This window comes from Quercus robur, chromosome 10, assembly GCF_932294415.1.
Source record: "Quercus robur chromosome 10, dhQueRobu3.1, whole genome shotgun sequence".
NCBI lineage: Eukaryota > Viridiplantae > Streptophyta > Magnoliopsida > Fagales > Fagaceae > Quercus > Quercus robur.
The window spans coordinates 16515854-16537368 of NC_065543.1; the positions used below are offsets into that span (position 1 = coordinate 16515854).

The 21515-nt window shown below is 34.7% G+C and overlaps 2 protein-coding genes and 1 pseudogene across 12 annotated transcripts in view; all 3 read right to left on the bottom strand.

Annotated features, from left to right (window-relative positions):
* The window catches only part of LOC126702548 (probable LRR receptor-like serine/threonine-protein kinase At3g47570), a 103201-nt gene extending 102213 nt beyond the window's left edge, over positions 1 to 988 (bottom strand). For all 8 annotated transcript variants that reach the window (XM_050401276.1, XM_050401275.1, XM_050401280.1 and 5 more), the window contains exon 1: positions 102 to 988. In XM_050401276.1, the coding sequence (XP_050257233.1) occupies positions 102 to 849 (748 nt within the window). In that variant the 5' untranslated portion in view covers positions 850 to 988. The remainder of the gene's footprint in view (positions 1 to 101) is intronic.
* LOC126703897 (histone deacetylase 14, chloroplastic-like) overlaps positions 1 to 21515 on the bottom strand; it is a 60113-nt pseudogene that overhangs the window by 17116 nt on the left and 21482 nt on the right.
* Positions 4053 to 21067, bottom strand: LOC126702554 (histone deacetylase 14, chloroplastic-like). Of its 4 annotated transcripts, none has more exons than XM_050401294.1 (10): positions 20919 to 21027; positions 19268 to 19297; positions 18775 to 19034; positions 14227 to 14301; positions 12946 to 13047; positions 9425 to 9496; positions 7181 to 7237; positions 6751 to 7002; positions 5852 to 6033; positions 4053 to 4552 (listed from the first exon to the last, which is right to left on the bottom strand). In XM_050401294.1, exons 1-10 carry the CDS (start codon positions 20956 to 20958, stop codon positions 4252 to 4254), a joined length of 1371 nt encoding a protein of 456 aa, XP_050257251.1. In that variant the 5' UTR covers positions 20959 to 21027; the 3' UTR covers positions 4053 to 4251. The 4 variants fall into 4 exon arrangements, with proteins under 4 accessions (XP_050257251.1, XP_050257254.1, XP_050257252.1 ...); XM_050401297.1 differs by having other exon boundaries at positions 6862 to 7002; positions 20919 to 21026; XM_050401295.1 differs by lacking the exon at positions 19268 to 19297 and having other exon boundaries at positions 20919 to 21067.

Below are 21515 nucleotides of genomic sequence, written 5' to 3' on the forward strand. Positions count from 1 at the left end.
AAGATTCACAATAAAAGCTGGAATTTTTCCCTAGAGGTTATTTTTGTACAAGTATAATTCAGTAATGGACGAAAGATTATATAAAGATAGAGGGATCATACCAGAGAGTTTATTCCGAGACAGTGCAAGGTACGTTAAGCTTCTTAATTGACCCAAGGCATCTGGAATGTGTCCTCCAAAGACATTTTCGGCTGCAGATAAAACTTGGAGAGAGCTAAAGTTCCCAAAGAAAGGTGGGATTCCTCCCCTGAGATTGTTAGCGTAAAGAGCTAGAAACTCCAGCTTTGATAAAGAAGCAAGCTCCTTTGGGATTGACCCCGAAAGTTTATTTCTACTGACTCTAAGAATCTTAATGTTGGAGCAATGGGAAAGGTTTGCAGGAATTTCCCCTTGGAAGGAGTTATTAGTCAAACTCAATACACGCAACCTGAATAGACGGCCAACTTCATCAGGGATTTTGCCTCCAATGGTGTTGTTTGCCAGCACTATTTCCCTAATGAAGCTGAGGTTGCCTATGTATGGAGACAAGGAACCCACCAAACCTCTGGTACTCAGATCTAATACAGTGACTCTTCTATGCTTGCGGCCACAAGTAACACCTTCCCACTCGCAGAAATGGAAGGAATCATTCCACGAGCTGAAAACGTTTTCAGGGTCACGTGTTATCTGTCTCTTGAAGGCCAACAAAGCTTGATGATCAGTCTCATTCCCACCGAAATAAGTTGAGGTGGCAATACTAATACCAGAAACAGAAAGAGTTTTAACATGTAGAAGTACAACCAACAAGAGAAGGATGGTTTGGAATTGAATTGAGCACAATAATCTCAGATTCATTGCTTGCATTTTCATTTCCAATATGCAAAATTTACGTTTGCCTAACAAAATAAGGCGTCTATACAGTAGAAATATGGGAGCACAGCCTCTTCATGACGACAAAATAGCGTCAATCCTACAAAGACCTAGACTTTTTTTGTGTGGGTATGGTGGATGCCTTACTTGGGCCGTTGATAATGATCTTGAAGTCAACTTTTGAGGCTGAGCTGCAATTATTCTTTGTGGGTAACTAATTAATTATACATTTTTTCTCCTAATGAGACAAAGACCAAGACTTCTTTCGGCGGTATTTGGTTGATGACTAATTTCGTTACCCATGTGCCGTTGATTACCGACCTTGAAGGTAGCTGTTAAGGTTGAACTGCAATCGCCCTTTTTATTAAATTTTTCCTCCAATCTTAGTAGGTAACCAGTTTTATTGATGATAATTAACTAATTAATTCATTAGGAATTGGGTGCACTAGGATTCCCATGGAAATAAAACTAATTCATTGTTTGTGCATTTAGAACATTTGGATTTTGGAAGTATACAATTGCATGGTACAGAATTCAAAATTCAGAGTTGCACCAGAAAAATAAATAATTGGCCTATGTCAAAGTAATAGTATATCAGCTAATCATATGAGTAGGTAATTGTTCAATATATAATGTCATTTTCTGAAATCACTAGGTTATGAGAATATGTATGGCTTTTGAATAGATTTTGTGGTATGTCTTTTTGTTAGAATTCACGTCCTTCTTCTTGTGTGTGTGTGAGTTTATTTCTCAAAAAAAAAAAAAAAAGTTAAAAGAATATGCAACTCTTTTCAATGCTTTCTACAATAGTGAATTAGTTCTATTTTCTAGAGTTGATAATAACATAATCTAATCCTCCTCAAATCTTGTATAGAAACCATGATCCTTCTTGTACTAAAGTGGAGGTGTAGGTGACTAGAAAGTAGATAATTGTATGAAAGTTAGTAGATTATATATTATTATTATTATTATTAACCGTCTACTGTTTGATTCAGATTCTACAAAGAATAAAGATGTAATTATATGCGATTTTGTTTTTCTATTCAAGTTTGGACCTATTAAAGCTTCATGGTTTGTTTCATTTTTACCCTATGTTTAGATAGAAAGAGATTATTGAAAAGGAGCAAAGATTGTAGAACTTATCACCCTCAACATACTGATGGAGGAAGTTATTCACAATATGCCTAAACAAGATGAAACAATTTATTAGCATAGGATTGATCACCTTGACAACCAAGATTTGATATTTTCTTGAAGGATTCTTATTAAGCAGCACTCTTACATTTCCATTGAAAGATGACATTGCAAATTTTATTCAACAGGTTCCGAATTTTCAAGAAAATTTATTTATTTTAAAAAATTAAAAGACATGGATGTAACTTTTATTCATTGCTTTTAATAAATAAATAAACTGGGGCAATGAAAAAAGGACAGATTGTGAGAATGAAAAGGAAGAAATGACTCAATGGTATTTTTTTTTTTTTTTTTTTTTTTGACAGTGACTCAATGGTATTAGTGTAAGTATAAGTGGGTTTTTTTCTACTTACCAAAAAAAAAAAAAAAGGTTTTTCTATATGGCTAATCCAGCTTTGCCATGGAGTCAATTTAATGCTAGTAGATTGGTCTTGCTTCAAACTTCTTTTATACTTCAGAAGACTTGTTAACAGGTCTTCTAAAAACTTCTTTTATACTTCAGAAGACTTGTTAACAGGTCTTCTGAAGTATAAAAGAAGTTTGTGCCCCATGATAGAGACAGTGGTTGAGTAGTAACATCTTGCATGTGGCCATTTGACTTGGAATATTTTTGGTATTCTTGGGAAATTTCTCTCATCATTTCCCACAAAAAAGAGAGTTGAACAAGAATAAACTGAACCCAGCTATATGAATGTGTCATCGTCTTTCATAAATAAATAAATAATTTAAAAAAAAGTGTCATTACCTAGAAAATATTTATATCTCATTTTTTAAGATTAAGTGAGTCATATGCACATAACAGGAACTAATGTCATATTCTTATTAGTGGTTGGAGCCCAAAGCTACAAACATATTTAGAGCGAAACTGTCCTTTTTTTCCATTTGAATTAGCTTTGGCATAAGCTGGAAAACTTACTTGGACGTTTGATTCGAATTTTCAGTATATATATGTTAGGCCCTCACCATACTCCAAAGGGACTAAGTTTATGAAGATCATGATGAGGTAGCTTCTTACAAATTCTAGTAGCACTGATAAACGAAGGCCTAATCATGATTAGTAAAAACTTTTTAGGTTAAGGGTCTGTTTGGATACCGCTTATTTTGCTAAAATTGAAAAGTTATTGTAAAAAGTACTATAAATAAAGGAAAAAGTTAGTTGAAATAATACAGTGAGCCCCATGAATAGTGCCAAAAAGTGCAGTGAGGTCCAAAAATAGTAACAAAAATAAGCTGAATAGTAAAATAATTTATAATTTTAATCCACATCCAAACGCACACTAAATATTATTGTTCTTTCTCATCAAACTTCTAAAAAATGAAAAAGCACCTCCAACAGCAACTCCAGGCAAATCCATAGATCTAGCTACATCTAGTAATCTCTCTTTCCCTTTACAATTCTTACAATATCACACATACTTTACCAACTTTTCAAAATTTTGAAATATTTTGTTTCTGTTATTAACGAAATGGTTAATATGTTAATTTTCTCCAAATCTCAAGGAAAAGTGTCATTCTCTTGAACTTTTGGGGTGGAGAAACATTCCACAAAAGTTTTTGTAATTGACCCTTTTAAGTTTCTATATTCTTCAATTTTTTCTATCGCCTTTCCAAACACACACAAGTAAAACGATTATCTTTTCTTTCCTTTTACTTTGCTATTCTTCATATATTTACCATCCATCGATTACTACAAATTTTACACAAACCAGAAATGGTTCAAAATGAAAGTAATATTTTAGGGTGATACTAAACTAATTTTACAGTTTTTCATGCACCTCCTAATTAGTTGGACACCCCTTATGGTTTTAAACATCTAAATGACACAAATTAATTCGATGAGAAGGATACTTTTACCACTATTTAATATTTTTGGGACAAATCATTTTGTGAATTCCGAAAGTTCAAGAAGGGTCTAAAGGCCGAAATGACCCAATAAAACTCCAGCTTACAAGCAACACATAGTGATGTCAAAGATGTGAGGAAGAAAGAGACTTTGAAAGTTCTACATATTTGGACAAAGTACTTTAACTCATAAATTCTTAACCATACTATACTTTTTTTTTTTTAATTGGAAATCCAATTTTGTGTTGAAGTGGGACATATGACATATCTGTAGGAGTTATGCATATAGAAAACTTCCAAATGTACATGGAATCAAGTGAACTACTTAAAACTTACTGATACATACAACTACAGGTTTAGACATCTTCACAGGGAATGTATGTGCTTCACCCTCTGAATCACTTGCTTAACCTTGGTTGATGGTTCATCATACAAAATGGCAGGGTTGTCAAACTCAGATGCCAAACTCCTCTCCCCAAGAAAAGCACGAAATGAATCTGCCACTGAGTTTGAAAGAGAATCGAGATTGTATCCCCCTTCTAAGAAAAACACACATCGACCCCCACATAGATCTTTGGCAAGTTGTTTAATATTGGACGCTAGCGTGTAGTATGTTCCCGTTGTGAACTGCAGACTGGCTAGTGGATCCAATACATGACCATCATACCTAACACAGTCATTTGCAAGATATGAAAGTATGAGAGAGAGAGAGAGAGAGATATGCAAGTGGGTGAATGACTAGATTGGCAATGATAATTTGTTATAAGCTACTTAAAGATCAAGACAATCTAAACCCAGGGGCAGGGGCAGAATCGCCCTCAGACCCATAGAGGATGTCTTTGTGCCATAGTCATTTGGCAGCAGATGATGTTGCCGCTTCTGGTTGTTAAAATTTGGAAGCATTACCAAATATTGACAGGAGCCTATCTTAAGGTCAAAGACTATGAGAGTTAAATATAAAATGTTTCTTTACGTTTGAATGACTAGATTGACAATGATAATTTTTTTTAAGCTACTTAAAGATGAAGGCAATCTAAATCCAGGGGTGGGAGGCAGAATTGCCCTCGGTCCCATAGAGGATGTCTTTATGCCATAGTTTCATTTGGCAGCAGATGATGTTGTCCCTTCGGGTTAAATATTCAAAATTTTGTTTACATACAAAGTAATATCTAAATTATTGAAATCATGTGATAGATAAGTCTGTTAATTTGATTAATTCAAATTTAAATTTCAATACTGGAGAAACACTAAAATGTCTATCCATGTTGAACCCTTGCATTCATTTCTCCCTCCCAGAAATAGCAAACTCAAAAAGAAAGAACAGGGAAAGAAAATGCTATATTTTGAAAAATAAGCTAATAAATGACAGATGTACTTACTGTTATTGAAAGAAAAATTTGCAGTTAAATTGCAGATGCAACACAACCATACAACTTGGAATTGGATGACGCCATAAAACAACTGAGCTGCAACCCATATAAAATAACTTTCCAGTTTCATTATTTTCATCCTTCTTCATGACAACTTATATTTAAAAGCTCTATACAGTCATGGTAAAATCATTTTCCTTTAACCTTTTCTTAATTAGTATAGTATTCTCAGTATTTAATGTCATGGTTAGTATTCTTAATATTGCATCCATACATTGTAATTATAAGTTGGGCGATGATCTGTTGCTATTTACATACATCCCCCTCCCCTTTTTTTCTCTCTCTCTCTCTTCCAATAAAAATTCTAGCTCCACCCATAGGAGCCTCACTTGGGATTACTCCTAGTCCTATATATACCTACATGTGATTTTATTTTACAATCTATGAAATAATTAAGATATTCACGGACTTACAAATAGAATTCTACAACTCTTCACCAGAGACAGAAATAAATTGCACAGTGAAGCTAATTAATTCAGCAAACATTGTCATGGCAAGAATGTATGCAATGCCATTTATAGAAATGGGATACTCACCCAGCAGAAACAAGAATTATATCCGGCTTAAAACTTTGAGCACAGGGTACAATAACTTCATCAAACACAGTTGTCATGGCAATATCACCTGATCCTCCAGGTAGAGGCAAATTTAATGTTGTTCCTTCGCCATCTCCATGACCTACCTCATCAACTTTACCAGTACCAGGGTAGCTTCCATCCTAATTCAAAAGAAGACTAAATAGCATCAGATTGATTGCTGCAAAATGAACTTCTAAGATGAACATTCATGCAGTGATCAAAAACAATAAACCGGACAAATCAGTTGGACAAATCAGTTATTAGAAAAAAGATACTGGACTATTGATAATAGAACATCTTTACGCATGCTTATTGGCATCTAGATTCTAGACACTACAACAGCTAGAGTACACCATAAGATCACATACAATTGCACATCATCTTGCCTCAACTACATAAAAATATTTAAAAATAATAATTTGAAAAGTGCAGGTATGTTCCTTTTCAATCTAGGTCAAACAAGAACTTGACACTGAATTCCTGATTCTCACCTATACATACATACATACATACATACATATATATGGGTCATTACTTGGTGACAGCATTTGGTTCCACCTAAATAAGGTCCTAGAAGAGGTGGCTTAGATATGGTCCTTTTCCAACACATTTGCACTTGACAATCCAAGACTTTACCATTGCAATAGAGTACCAGACAATGATCCCTTATACACATAAGTATGTATGTATGTATATTCACACTTTTAAGTCATATCTAACATTCTTTAAATGCGGGAGAAGATAAAATTCATATAATTGATGAGAGAGATTAAGGCCTTGAATATTAAGCAGGATAAAAAGTTTTTGATTAAATTGCAAGGTAAAACATATAAGACAGGACTGGACCAAATTAATACTTGGTGAGTTGAAAGGAAAAATATATCCAGATCATCATAAAAAGCGTCGTTAGTCCCATTTCCATGGTGAACATCAAAATCAATGATAAACACACGCTTCAACCCATGTACACGTTGGGCATAACGAGCTGCAATGGCCACATTTCCAAAAACACAGAACCCCATAGGCCCCTTTGGAATAGCATGATGTCCTGGAGGTCTTATCAAAGCAAAGCCCACAGGTGGATCCAGGCAATTTTTTGATGCTGCAACCTGAAATACAAAATAGAAAATGTTGGATAATATAAACTAGAATCTACTTCTACCAAATTCAGTGCAATTATGAACATTTAGCGGTATCAAAAAAAGAAATGAAATTGTTTCAGCACAGCACAAAATATAACAAATAAGAATAATCATAAGAGACTGACGTGCTAGGTCGAGACATCACCACTGAATCAACTAAGGTGATTCCTGCTCCAGCTGCAACTAGTGACTCATGAAATGTCTGCATCAATATCCCATGATAAGAAAGAGTGGAATGTACAAGATATAGCTTGCAAATTGAAGCATCAAGATCCAACTCAAACATACACTATATGAGTATATGGTAAGATAAAAATCACATAAAACCATTGATATCACATTTCAAATTCAATAAAAGGACAATAAAAATGAGAGACATGCCCCATATTTACATTCAGATCAACTGGAAAACCTTTCTTTACCAGTCAGTTAAACTAATACATACATGACTCAACTAGTTGTAGAAACATTGACATTAAAAATGTCCTCAATTAGAATGTCGGAATCAAAAAAAATGTTTTCTGGGTCACATGCCCCTTCTGTGCAAAGGTTTAACAATATGTGCGTTTCTTTTCATCAGCTGAATATATATCCATTGGAGCACACTAAGACAGTTATCCAAAGTACCCGAATTTCAATGAAAATTTCAAACTGAGAGAATTTCTTTTGATCTGAATAAGTTATCGATGTGAATATACCTAAATTAAGCATACTAATATGAAATTTAAGTGTCATTGAATCCACCCATAAAGCACAGACATATTACAAAATATGAGAGGAGTCTGCAATTGATTTTTTGAAGGCATGGACTTCCAAAAATAGTCATGATATACAATCTCAACACAATCACTTCTGCTAACTCATCTAATGTACACCTTCCCAATGAGAAGACAACTATCACTGATCTTGTTAGGAAACAAGAAACCTAACCCAGATCCATGGAATACAGTACCTGTGAACAGTAACCTTAGAAAGAAAGAAGAGAAAACAAAGAGAAAAGAGGAGGAAAAAAGAACAAAGGCCAATGTGCCTATTGCTCAAAACACTCAATTTTATTAATCAACTTATTCTATTTTGTTTGAATAGATTGAGCACAATATATATATATATATATATATATAAAGACTCTTACTTGTACTAGAAGTATTATGATTCCAACTAACATTGTGACTACTAATAAGGCCTAATAAATACTAACTTGGACCCAAAGTAAATAAACCTAAGATACTTAGAGTACCTTAGAAGATTCTAGACTCAACTAAATTACCAAAATACCCTTAATTCGCAGGAATTGTGGAAATTACAGATTTGCCCCTCAATATAAAAGTAATAAAACTGACCATAACTAATAATTTTTTTTTTTTTAGAAGAGACCATAACCAATAAAATTAAAAACCCAAATTAAAAACTGTATTAACCCTAAAAGACTCATACTTACACCAATAAAAGGGCATGACTTTCACTTCAATTGGATTTCACACGAGGAACCAATAAAATAATTCTTGAATAGGCGAATTTGCAAAGTAATAGCATATTAATCTTCCATGACCCATCAAGAAAAGATCAACAAACGCACAGATTTACATGGTTCACCCAAAAAGTAAGGCTATGTCCTCAGGGTTGCTGCAATTTTATTATGACTGGGCTATAACAGGAGTTACAAAGATCATTAGAATATACTGCCCTATTATTTAGTCTACACACATGGGAAATTACAATAAAAAGGCCTAGAGCATCTAAAGAGATACCTCCAATAATTATACAGACACCAATGTTCAATTCAAGGTGGGCTGCCAGCCCCTGAACTCCCAGCATAACCAATACAATAAATCAAGCTCCACCTATATAGCATTTGATCTCTCTCTCTCTCTCTCTCTCAGAGTATAAAGACAAAGGTAAAAAAACTAAAAACACAGATTCGAATAAAAAAAGGTTCACCAATGTATTATGCAAGCTAACCACTACGCTGGAGATGCCACTTCTCTTTCTCTCTCTCTCTCACACACACACACACGGTGACACACACATCTCTCTCTACTGTAATGAAAATGCTCCTCCATATCAAGAGAGCTCAAAGTGGAATCCAGTTGAAAAATAAAAAATTAGGATCAAGTTTCAAATAAACTGATTTCAAGAGATCATCATTTTAATTATTCTAATAGTTATCCCTTTTCTTACCTTATCTTGATAGTTATATTGATTTGCTCATGTAACTATCAATTAATTAATCTGATTTGATGATGCAAAGAAATTATAGGCATCGATTATGACAAGTCCAGTGAAAAATATCTAGAAGCAAATGACTTTTAATACTTTAAACAGAATGAGTGTCTGTAAATATCCACAAGCTCAAGAAAGAAAACAGATTCATCTAAAGTGTTGAACTTACAGTGGAAGTAGCATATGTTGGCCCAGAACCATCAATGAATATAATACCCTCTTGTGAAGCCTGATCCATTGCCTATAAAAATAAACCAAATAAGCCTGATTGGTTCCATGCAAGACTATGAACAATAAAAGTATATAATATTAAAATAAAACACCAGAATAATGTAAAAAAATTAACCATTCAAGGAAAATGGATACTTGAAACCTCAAAAAGTCACCAACACATTGACTGACTAATAAGGATATGCACATACATATCCCTCCAAATGTATTATAGCATCTTGAAGGTATAAACCCTACATGCAATGCATCCTAAACTTGCCATTGCATTGAGGTCAAAACTTATTTCTAAGTCTCTAGCATCAGTCATCACAAACCAGATATAAAAAGAAAGCAAAAAAATTGCAAGCAAAGCCAAAGAGTGGGATCATGTACTAATTTGTGGTACTCTTCATATTTTTTCTCAAAGGACCTGCATATTAAGGTATCAAGTCATATTCAAATCATTCCCTCAATCTAAATTCTTATGCTTCTCACATTAGCTGTATATGTCAAAAAGGGTGGAGAAGGGGGAGGGTGCCACCCATTTGCACCTATATATCAATTTGCCTTACCTATGATTCTCCTTCAGACTGTCATTCTCATTTTTGTTTTCAGTATTATGGATCTTGGTTCGCAATGGTACTTGTGGATAAAGATTTATGCATCAGTGAGGTCAATGTTGTACTTTTACATTTCAACTTTTTTTTTTTTTTGATAAGTTGTAGATTGGTGCTATATGTGTAAAAAGAGTGAGGAATCAGTGAATCATCTTCTTCTTCATTGTCCTATTGCTTCTGAGTTACGGTCTATGGTGTGGGCTCTGTTTGGTCTTCTATGGGTTATGTTGCAGAGTGTTACTGATTTATTTTCGAGTTCACAAGATTCCTTCGGTAGACATCAAAGCATAAATTTGTGGAGGGCTGTACCACATTGTGTCTTATAGTGTATTTGGCAAGAACATAACTCAAGATGTTTTGAGGTGAAGGAGCGGTCTATTTCGGAAATTAAATCTCTCCTTCTCCAACCTTGCTGGATTGGAGTTCAGATTTTAATCTTTTTCCATGTTCTAATTTTTTAGAAATGCTTGATCTTTGTAATTTAAGAGTTTGATGTACTGCTACCCATGTAGACCCCCTGGTGTACCTAGTTTTTGATTAATACAACTCCATTATTTATAATATTAAAAAAATAAAATTATAAGTAATAAAGCTTCATTGAAAAGACATCTCAAATACAAAGACCAAAGTACACAGGGAGTGTGTTGAGGAAAAACATAAATAAAGTCTTGCTACCTTCTTCACATGTCTTTTCCTTGGAAAACAGTGCGGAAATCAAAAGTGCCGACAAAGATCAATTTCTTTATATAGATGGCGACGTTGGGTCAGATCTTAACTAATGATAATTAATGGAAGCCTCGGCTCTTTGTTATTGATTGGTGTTGTATGTATAAGAGGGATGGGGAGACTAGTAACCACTTATTGTTACACTGTTCTCTTGCCAGAGACTTATTCTTACACTGTTCTCTTGCCAGAGACTAATTCTTACACTGTTCTCTTGCCAGAGACTTATGGAGCACGTTGCTTTCACTCTTTGGGGTTGCTTGGGTTATGCCTAGTGGGGTGGTGGAGCTTCTAGCCTGTTGGTCGGACAAGTTTAACTAGCATAGAAATGGGGCAATTTGGAATATGATCCCTCATTGTCTAATGTAGAGCATCTGGCTAGAAAGGAATTCTCAAATCTTTGAAGGAACCGAAAATTCAACTCATGACTTGATCTTATTCTTCTTTCAGACTTTGCTTGGGTGGAAAAATGCTTTGGGTGTTCTCAATTTTACTTCCTTGTATGATGTACTTGATAGTTGTACTTTCTCTACTACTTAGTTTTGTCAAAGATTTGTTTAGTTGGAGAGATGGAAAAGTTGGAGAATAGAAAATTGGGAGAGGATAAAAAAGTGGAGGGATAGAAGAGATTTTAGTTTTCCCTCATGGTGTTAGGTTTGAGGGGTTGAAAAGTGGAGAGATGGAAAACTCTTTTGTTTGGTTGAGAAGAAAAATGAGAGGATAGAAAATTTTGTTTGCAAGAATTTACTCTCATGCCCCTATTAAATATTTTACAAGGAAAAAAAAGCTGGAGTTGGGGTATAAAAAATGCATGCCAAACGTTAACTTAATTGGCGTTAACTTAAAAGTAGGGGAAATAAAAGGAGAAACAATTTGAAAACAGTAGGGAGCAGAATGGTAAATACCATCAATCCCCTCTCTTCTCTCCTATTTTCTCTCCATTTTGGGGGGGGTTGAATTTTGGTGGTCCCGGAGAAAAGAATGCCAGGCCCCATTCTCCCCCCTCCCCTCCCAACCACACTCATTATCCATTTTCTATCCACCCGGTTTTCACACCAACCAAACACATCCTGTAGTAATTTTGAACTTCAAAAACCCCCTAGGATGAAGGTTTCCAACACAATTTATCCATGCTATCTCCCCTCCATACTCCAGAATAAAGTGGGTCCATGAAAGAGACAACTGACTCTAGCTCCCAGTCTTGTACTAATGATTTATATAAGTAGTCAACCACTCTCTATAGTAGTCTCTACTTCTAAATGAGATGAAGAATATGCATCTAATGAGTAAATTCCATCCACTTAAAGCATATATGCAACCCAGTTTCTAACCCTTGTCGGCATGCCCAAGGACTGCAGTAAGCCGCTTCCCTGTAGTCCTCACCTCGTTCTTGACAGATTTAATCAGGTGTTAATAATATGGAGTAAAAGGATTTGAGGTGACAAGGATTTGCTGGGAATTCCAGATCAAGGAAGAGGCAGATCAAAATATGGTCCAAAAAAACCCAAGTCGATATGAATGAAAGATGCCTCTGAAACTTCTTATTCTCAGACAGTTGAGGTAAAAACCACAATATTACACCCCAAAATAGAACTATAAGGAGCCCCTTGTCCCAGTCAGCAAAAGCTAGTTTCCTGATATACGAACTCTCATCTGGCCAATCAATTAGGGGTCCAGAACCTCAAACGGATTTAGCCTGGCCAGGTTGTGTAAAACAGAACCTTCTTAAAAAATGTTTCTAGAGGTGGATTTAGCCTGGCAAGATCTACATTGACTACTGAGACCTCAACAAGGCATGCTTGTGCTTTTTAACTAAGAATATATCCTGTCTCTAAAGCAATGGTATACAAATCCGCTGAAGTAAAACAAACTTCTTTCACAAATTCCAAAACCGCATACCAGTATATACAAGATTCAACATTCTCATGAAAAATGTATGAAAGTAAAAAATAAAATAAAATAAATAAACAAAACATTGGAAACTATACATATACAAACAACAAAAAACAAATGGCACTAGCCACATGCTTCCATTCCTTAAACCCATATAAATTTCAGCTACTTTTAGCACTTATTATGATCTGACGCAATGAACACCGAACACAATAAGAAAAACAACAATAGTTAATTTTGAGGCTACCTTCTCAAGGCCTGATACATAGGCTCTTGCATGAACACTTGCAATGTCATCTATTGAAGCAGGCTTGAAATTGTGAAGTTCAATGATCTCTGAGCCACGGATCTATATAAAGGAAAACATGATTAAGCAAATTGGAACAACAAATCTCCTTATTCATAATATCAAAATAATTATCAAATCTCAATTAAAAAAAGGACTGGGCATTTTTCTAGTCACATGGGTCACACAATGGAAGTTTGGTGCAGGGAATGCAAGACAATTTTACTTTATGTAATTTAAGAAGTCAATTGTAATTTTTAAGATTTACATTGAATTTTATTATAGGTCTTACACTCTTACTAGTTTTCACAATTAGCAATTATTTAATTTCCTAAATTCAAGGGTACTTTTATAATTCAATAATTGGGCTTTCCTAAGTCGATGAGAATTAGGCTTAAGTCATACTATTTTATATAAGCACACTATTGTACTCCAATGGTGATAGTTAGGTTGAGTAGTAAAATTTATTGTTGCAGTTTTTCCTTCAAAAGCTTGGTGCTGATTCCAGGCAACTCTATGTACTAATTCCTAGATTTTGTTTTCTCTTGCTTGAAGCTGATTCCTAGAGTGTTTTTTTTTTTTTTTTTTTTCATCATATAATTATTTGGAATTACAAGCAATATTAATGGTTTCCATCTGAACCAATTAAAAAGAATGTTTTTTTTTTCTCATTTTCAAGATCAGTTTCCTAAAAATATTTTCTAGAAAATACGTCATTTTCAAGAAAATGTTTACAGTCAAAACAGATGAAGCATTAGTGGCAAACCCTAATACTGCAACTACCAATACTAGTGTAATCAGCATCATCATGTTATAGGTAACTGCTTAAGCTAAAAGTTCTCCAGAAATTTATATGTAATCCTAAACTCTTTCTACATTTTCTTTTCATCTTGGTTGCTAATGATTTGGGGCACCAGTTGTTCAATGCCACCATTTCATTCTGAAAATATAATCTTGCTTGTAGCAGTTCATAATACCAAGAGAGAATTGTTAAAACAAGAAAAATGAAGAAAAAAATTCAAGTATTAGACTCAAATATAAGGATTTGTTTTATAAGTTTTGGCCTCAAGGGGAAAAGGGGGAATGGGAGATTTAAACCAGTGACATCCAATTCATGAGGGGTGGTTCACAGCCATTTGTGCTACCCTTTTTGGGGTTATTAACAAGGAAAATATCAAATTTCGTTCAGAATAAGAGTCTCAACAATATAGAATGAAGCATGTTGTACATTTCATTTAATACCTTTGGAGTCAGTTCCATCTTTTCAAGAGCATTAACAATTGCAGGAACTCTAAAATTAGATTCTGGATGGGACTCCTGTACACGGCAATAAATCCAGAGTTCAATTAATGGCATATACACAACTTCAAACACATTAGTAAGACCATGACTGAAAATAAAAGGGAATACACTTGGTATGCTAAAAAAATCATAGATTAAAAATGTAATTTCTGATTAGTAAATGAAGTGATGGATATCTTGAGAGCCATTGAATCAAAAGATCTCTTCCCTCCTCTGTTCTCTTGCACACTAAAAAGAATAATAAAAAATGAAGAACAAAAATCTGGAATTTCTGATTACCAATTGAAGTGATTGACCACTTTAGCTTGAAAGACAAATTTTTTTTTTTTTTTTTTTCCTCTATTCCTTTCTGCATCCTAATTTTTCTTTTTTTCTTTTTTTGATAGATAATAAGAGTCTGCATCCTAATTTTTCACCTTTAAAGAGGTACAAATAAGGATATAACACTCTACTCTAATTAAATTCTTTCAATGCTAATACTATTTGAAAGATCTTTCAACATGGAGTGGAGACTGGAGGGTCCATAATCTACACAGCATAGTCCTAATTCAGGTCCTATTCCACACTAAAACTAAAAACTCAAACCTTTACCTTGACCAGTTGGTAGTTAAAAAACTCAATGATTTAATCATTTATAGTCACTCACGGGAAGTTGGGAACCCTGAGTACAGTGTTCCAACCATCCAGTTTTAGCAGGAAAAGGAACTTTATGTGAAATGGTGCTCAGATGAAAAAAGTACTTTTTTCAGCTATTGGATCAGCAAGGGTGTGATGGATGTTGATCAAGAGATGGTCAGGTCTATTGTCGACTAGGAAAGGCATTATGGAACTTCGGAAATGAAGAAAAAAATCATCTAATTTCACAAAGTGATTTATAACAAATATTAGAGGAATGAGGACTTAAAGATAATTCAAATTTGGTAATGTAGAGCGTCAAAAGAAACAATTACTGGAGGAGTTGAAAATATTAGACGCTAAGGAAGGGGATTTTGGTCTCACTGATGGGGAGCCATAGGGCAGATTTGAGGTACCAGGTGGAGCATCTTCTTTCCCTGGAAGAAATTTCCTGGAGACAAAAATCTAGGATGTTATGTATCAAGGAAGGGGATAATAATACCAAGTTCTTCCACAAAATGGCTAACTCCCATAGAAGGTATAATCATTTGAGGACCTTGGAGGTGGATGGGGTGGTTTTTGAGGAGGAATCTAAGGAAACTAATCAAGTAGTCTAGTTTTATAAAAATTTGTACAAGGAGTCTGAGGGGTGGAGGGCTTGGAGTTTGATCGTATTGAGGATATGGAGAGGGTTTGACTTGAAAGGAAGTTTGAGAGAGAGGAGATACTTCAAGTTGTAAATGACTTGGAAGGGGATAAAGCTCCAGGTCTGGATAGGTTTACTATGATGTTTTATCATCATTGTTAGAGAGTAGTGGAGAAAGACGTCTTAGCGGTCTTTGAAGAGTTTTTTCAACATTGTAAGTTTGAAAAATCCCTTAATGCTACCTTCATTGCTTTAATTCCTAAAAAGAATGACGCCTCTAATATTAGAGATTTCCAGCCTATTAGCTTGGTGGGGAGTTTGTATAAAATCTTGGCTAAGGTCTTGGCAAATCGTTTGAGAGTGGTTTTAGATCAGTTGATCTCTGAGACTCAGAATAGCTTTGTGGGTGGGAGACAAATCCTTGACTCGGTTCTTATTGCAAATGAGTGTGTGGATAGTCATAGGAAGAGTAGGGTTCCTAGAGTCGTTTGTAAACTTGATATTGAGAAAGTGTACGATCATGTAAATTGGGAGGCTCTGCTGTATTTGTTGAATAGAATGGGCTTTGGAGTGAAGTGGTGTAAGTGGATTCGTACTTGTATTTCCTCAGTTCAATTCTCTGTTTTGATTAATAGGTCTCCAACTGATTTTTTTGGTAGTTCAAGGGGTTTAAGACAAGGGGATCCATTATCTCCTATGTTGTTTTTTATTTTGCTGGAGGTGTTCAGTAGGATGTTGAGAAGAATGGAGGGAGCTGGCTTGTTCAGTGGTTTTAAAGTTGCAGGTAGAAGGGGTGGTGGGGAATGTGTGTCACATCTATTGTTTGCAGATGATACTATCCTCTTTTGTGATGCAGATGTGGAGCAAATTCTTCATATTCGGTTGTTGTTACTCAGTTTTCAGGCGGTAACAGGTTTGAAGGTCAATGTGCACAAGAGTGAAATGGTTCCAATAGGGAAGGTTGATGATGTGCATGCCCTGGTTGAAATTTTGGGCTGTAGAGTTGGAACTTTGCCTATGTCTTATCTGGGCATGCCGTTGGGGGCTGCACACAATTCCCCTTCAATTTGGAATCCTATTTTGGAAAAAATTGAGCGGAAATTAGCCGGGTGGAAGAAGTTGTATTTGTCTAAGGGGGTCGATTGATGTTACTCAAGAGTACGTTATCTAGTCTTCCTACCTATTTCCTATCTCTATTCACCATTCCTACTTATGTAGCTAATAAAATTGAAAAGTTGTAAAGAGACTTTCTATGGGGTGATAGCAAGATTCATCTGGTAGGATGGGATAAAGTTTGTGCGCCAATAGGCAATGGTGACTTGGGGATAAGGAAACTTACTACTTTCAATAAGGCCTTATTGGGGAAATGGCTGTGGCGGTTTGGGAAGGAAGAGGATCGTTTATGGAGGAGAGTGGCAGCGTCAAAATATGGGGAGGAATGGGGGGGATGGACCTCAAAGCTAGGTAGGGGAGTTCATGGGTGTGGTTTGTGGTTTGTGGAGAGGTATTCCTATGGCATGGGAAGATTTTAGCAAGAACTGTCAGTTTGTTGTTGGGCTGGGGAATAGAGTGAGATTTTGGCAGGATGGGTGGTATGGGGATCAATCTTTCCAAGTGGCTTTCCCAAGGCTATATGGTATTGCCATTGATAAGGAGGCATCTGTAGAAGCTTCTTTGTCTAGGCAGAGGATGGAGGATAGAAGAATTTGGGATGTTTGTTTTATTCGAGAATTTAATGATTGGGAGATGGATGAAGGGCTGCATTTTCTTCGTATATTGGGAGCTAATACTCCTCCAATGGATGTTGGAGACCGGTTGGGATGGAAGTTGAAGCCTAATGGGGAGTTTGACATCCGGTCGTATTATAACAAAATGCGGGCTTCTCCCTCAATTGCCTTTCCTTGGAAAGGTATATGGAGAGTAAAGGACCCTAGGTGAGTTTCTATTTTTGTTTGGTGAGCTTGGAATAAAATCCTAATAGGTGATAACTTCAGAAGATTGAGGGGATTGGATTTTGTAGATTGGTGCATTATGTGCCGGCATTGTGGAGAGACGATAGATCACTTACTTCTTCATTGTGAGATGGCTTATCGGTTGTGGAGTTTTGTCTTAATTACTTTTGGTTTGTCTTGGGTTATACCTAGATCGATCCCAGATTTGCTTTTTGGTTGGTGGAATTGGTTGGGGAAGCATTCGTCTCAAGTTTGGAACTTAGTTCCGTTGTGCATCCTATGGTGTATTTGGAAGGGGAGGAATCGGCAAACTTTTGAGGATGTGGATAGCTCCGGTGTTCAGATGATTGCTTCTTTCGGTGGGACTCTTTTTAATTGGTTTCGGGCATGGAGACTCATGACTAGTGATTCTCTCCCCTCTTTTCTTAGCTCTCTTTCTCTTTTGTAATTATTATGTTGTTGGTTTTCTTTTTTTGTTTTTTCTCTATTTTCTTCTTCTAGGTTTGCTCCATGTTTTTCATGCATTGAGTAGCCGTTCGTATATATAACATTCTTACTTATCAAAAAAAAAATATATTGCATAAGGGGGCCGTTAGAAGGTAGTATATGATGGAGAAAGAGGAGGACTTGTCTACTTAAAAACATTTTACAAATAAACTATAGGATAACTAAAATAACCTCAGAAGCTAAATAGTTTCTTAAAGGAGTATGTAGAATAAGGTACTTTCCAGAAATTCCTGTGACATAATTGCCAATTCAAACTACCCATACGTTATCTTTATTAGTCAGTTAAATTTTTTTTTTTTTTTTTATTTATAAGTATTAGTCAGTTAAAATAACAGCCCAAGTACTTTCATATTTTAATGTTTATAAGCCAAATTCAGCACAGAATGAACTGAAAATCAGATCATATATATTCATTACCCAAGAATTATAATAACAAACAAAAATATAACCATATATATCCACCAGATCTTTTCCTGTTATGATATTATCCAGCATCTTAAGGTATGATACAAATTTGAAGTCATTTTACATTATTCAAAATGATTGCACTACAAAGTTGGGAAACCAGGAATTATGCATGTTATATATCAAATTTTTTTTTTTTTTGTTATATATCAAAACTAGACCATCAAAATAATCCCCCCATGTTTGAAAATCGCAACTGAAACAATTAGCCCCAGAAATCCATACTTAAAGGACCTCTTAACAACCTTAAACAAAACTCATGACATTTTAAGAGTACAAAAGTGAACTAGTCAGCTAAATAACCTGGTTGTGACCCATGGCAGGAGCAACAGCATAAATCGGCCTTGCATTAGTGATCTTTTCATTAGAAGGAACATACGGATCCTTCCCCATACTATTTGAACAAGAAATAGAAGCTCCTCCAATACTTCTTGAGAAACATCTCCTTCCTCCTCTCAATTTCTTTGGGGAAAATTGACCCCCCGCAAATTTCCCATCCATGTCAATTCTAATATGACTTTTCCACTTGTATAGATGATGCCGCACAAAAAATAACACATTCCCTAACACAAACACAATTATTTGATCTTAAAAACACCAGAGGCCAGACCATATTTCTAGGATTTTACAAAATTATTATATATATTAATCAAGACAGTTACCATATGGTGAATCTAGCAAGCCAAATATGAGCATAAGTCATATCCATGTTAAAGTACAGAGAAATTGATTCTGGATATCTGTAAATCTCTTCTTTAGGGCAGTTACTCAACAAGCAAACAGTAACAGCTCTAACCTGTGATGGAGGCTTGGAGTTGCTTGAGAGCTGGAGCATAACATGAGGGAAATGCAGCACTAAAGTAGTTAGGGAACCAATATATTTATATTTAATGTGGTTCATTTGGGAGGTGGAGCTCCAATTAGATAGTCTAAAGCAAATATTTCTGAGATGATAAAGTTATTGTTCAATGAGACTCAATTCTTCCTTTTTTTTAATTGCAAAGAATTCTAAAATACAAAGAACTGTATAATCCCCTCTTTTGTTATTTCTCACTTCTTAAAGCTCTTTATCAATTTGATTACTAAACCAATGTAACAACTTTAAAAACACATTATAACTGTATTTTACCAAATTCTAATAGCATTTTTATTAAGAAAATTTTTTTGCAAAATACTTACTGCTAAAAGCCTAAAACTATACATCCCACCACAATTCCAAATGGGCGCCAACTAAGCCAGGCTCAAGCTTGACTCTCATGCCAATTGTTTTGCAACCCAACTAGACATAAGAACAATGAGTAAAATACAATGACACATGAGTCCAATTTATCTTTTGGAATCCTTTTCTATTTTGTTCTAGTAGTTTCTACTTGGTTTAGTAAGGGATTTTTTTTTTTTTTTTTTTTTTTTAATCTTAGTCTGTTTAGGAAAAAGATTTTAAACCAACAATCCTATCAGAATTTTTATGCTTTGAGAGCATGATTACCTTCTCCTTTGTAGATATGATTGTTAAGAAACTTAAAAATGATTTTCTGGGTTTCATCATTTTTTTTCTCCTTTCACTCATGATTTTAAAATTTTAATACCAAACAGACATCAGTTTCCTTCAAAATCTTTTGGTAAGTGGTCAACCTTGATTGGTCTGTTGAGGATTCATAACCGAACCCAAAGTTTTACAATTAAGGTTTGGTTGTTGTAGTTGTTGTTGTACTTATCAAATTTTGATCCATTTTATAATATTATCATCCTAAAATTCCTTAAACAAAAAAACCCGTCCAAGAAAACTCAATTAGTGCTAAATTTCTAAAGTTGGTCCATCAAAAGATTCAGCATAATAGCTCAGTCCAGTACTCCTTACTTTCCTACATCACAAAAGCGTATCAACGTGCAATATCTTTTTATTGGCAAGTTAGCCAAGAACTTTGTAACTCAACTGACACCTCGACTTCTAGACTTCAAATCCCCCATCCCCCATCGTAACTATCAATCATCAAAAAAATATTTATTTGTAAGTTACAATGGTTCTTGAATGAACCCATGACCTCACCCTCCACCTTATGCTTACAAGAGGAATATATGTGACTAGAGCTAGAGCTCACTGACAAAGTCTAAAATTTTTCTCCTCCTAAGATGGTGAATGACCAAAAATAATTTTTGTGTCCACTTTGAAAATAAACTAGAACTACCCAGCAATTCAAGAAAGACTCAATAAGTAACACTAACATGTTAAAATGAAAAACCCAACTGAAACACCAAACTATTAAAGAATTTAAAAGACACCCAAATCAAATTTCGTAGCTATCAATTTAACAGGCATATATGAATACTTAATATACTACAACCCAGATAAACGATTTTTTATTTATTAAAGACATACATAAATTCAAGGAAACAAGGTCTAGTGGTTTATAAGTGCATGTCAACGCAAGAGAGAGAGAGAGAGGTACCTGCAGAAGATGGAAATGGAGGGAATGCTTGGAGATGCATATTGATGAGAGGGAGAGAGAGAGAGAGAGAGAGAGCAGGTTGGAGTTAGGATGGTGCGTGAGCGCGCTCAGTCAAGCCTTTTTCTCTCAACATTTTGGCAACATTACATTTTAACCGCAAATTAATAAATCCTTAAATTTTCAAAAATACTAATAATAATAATAATGAATTCTATAATTTCAAGAGTTAAAAAAATTATATCTATATATATAATAATAATAATAGGTGAAGTTAAGAGAAACTGAAATTAGAATTCCAAATTAGAGTTTCAATTTTGCATCATATGTCTTAAATTATTTATTCTTGAAGAGTTTTATTTCTTAATTTTAAAATCAAATGTGGGACCACATCATAAATATTCATCAAATTGAGTTATTAAGTACAAAAACTAAAGAGTTTAAAATAAATGAATTGTTAAAAAAAGTACTTTACAATAATTAAAAAAATAAAATGAAAAATTTACATTTTATATCTAATAATATCTTCACAAAATTTTTTAAGAGTTAACAAAATATAAAAATGACTATCAATAGTATTTAAATTATATATATATAGGA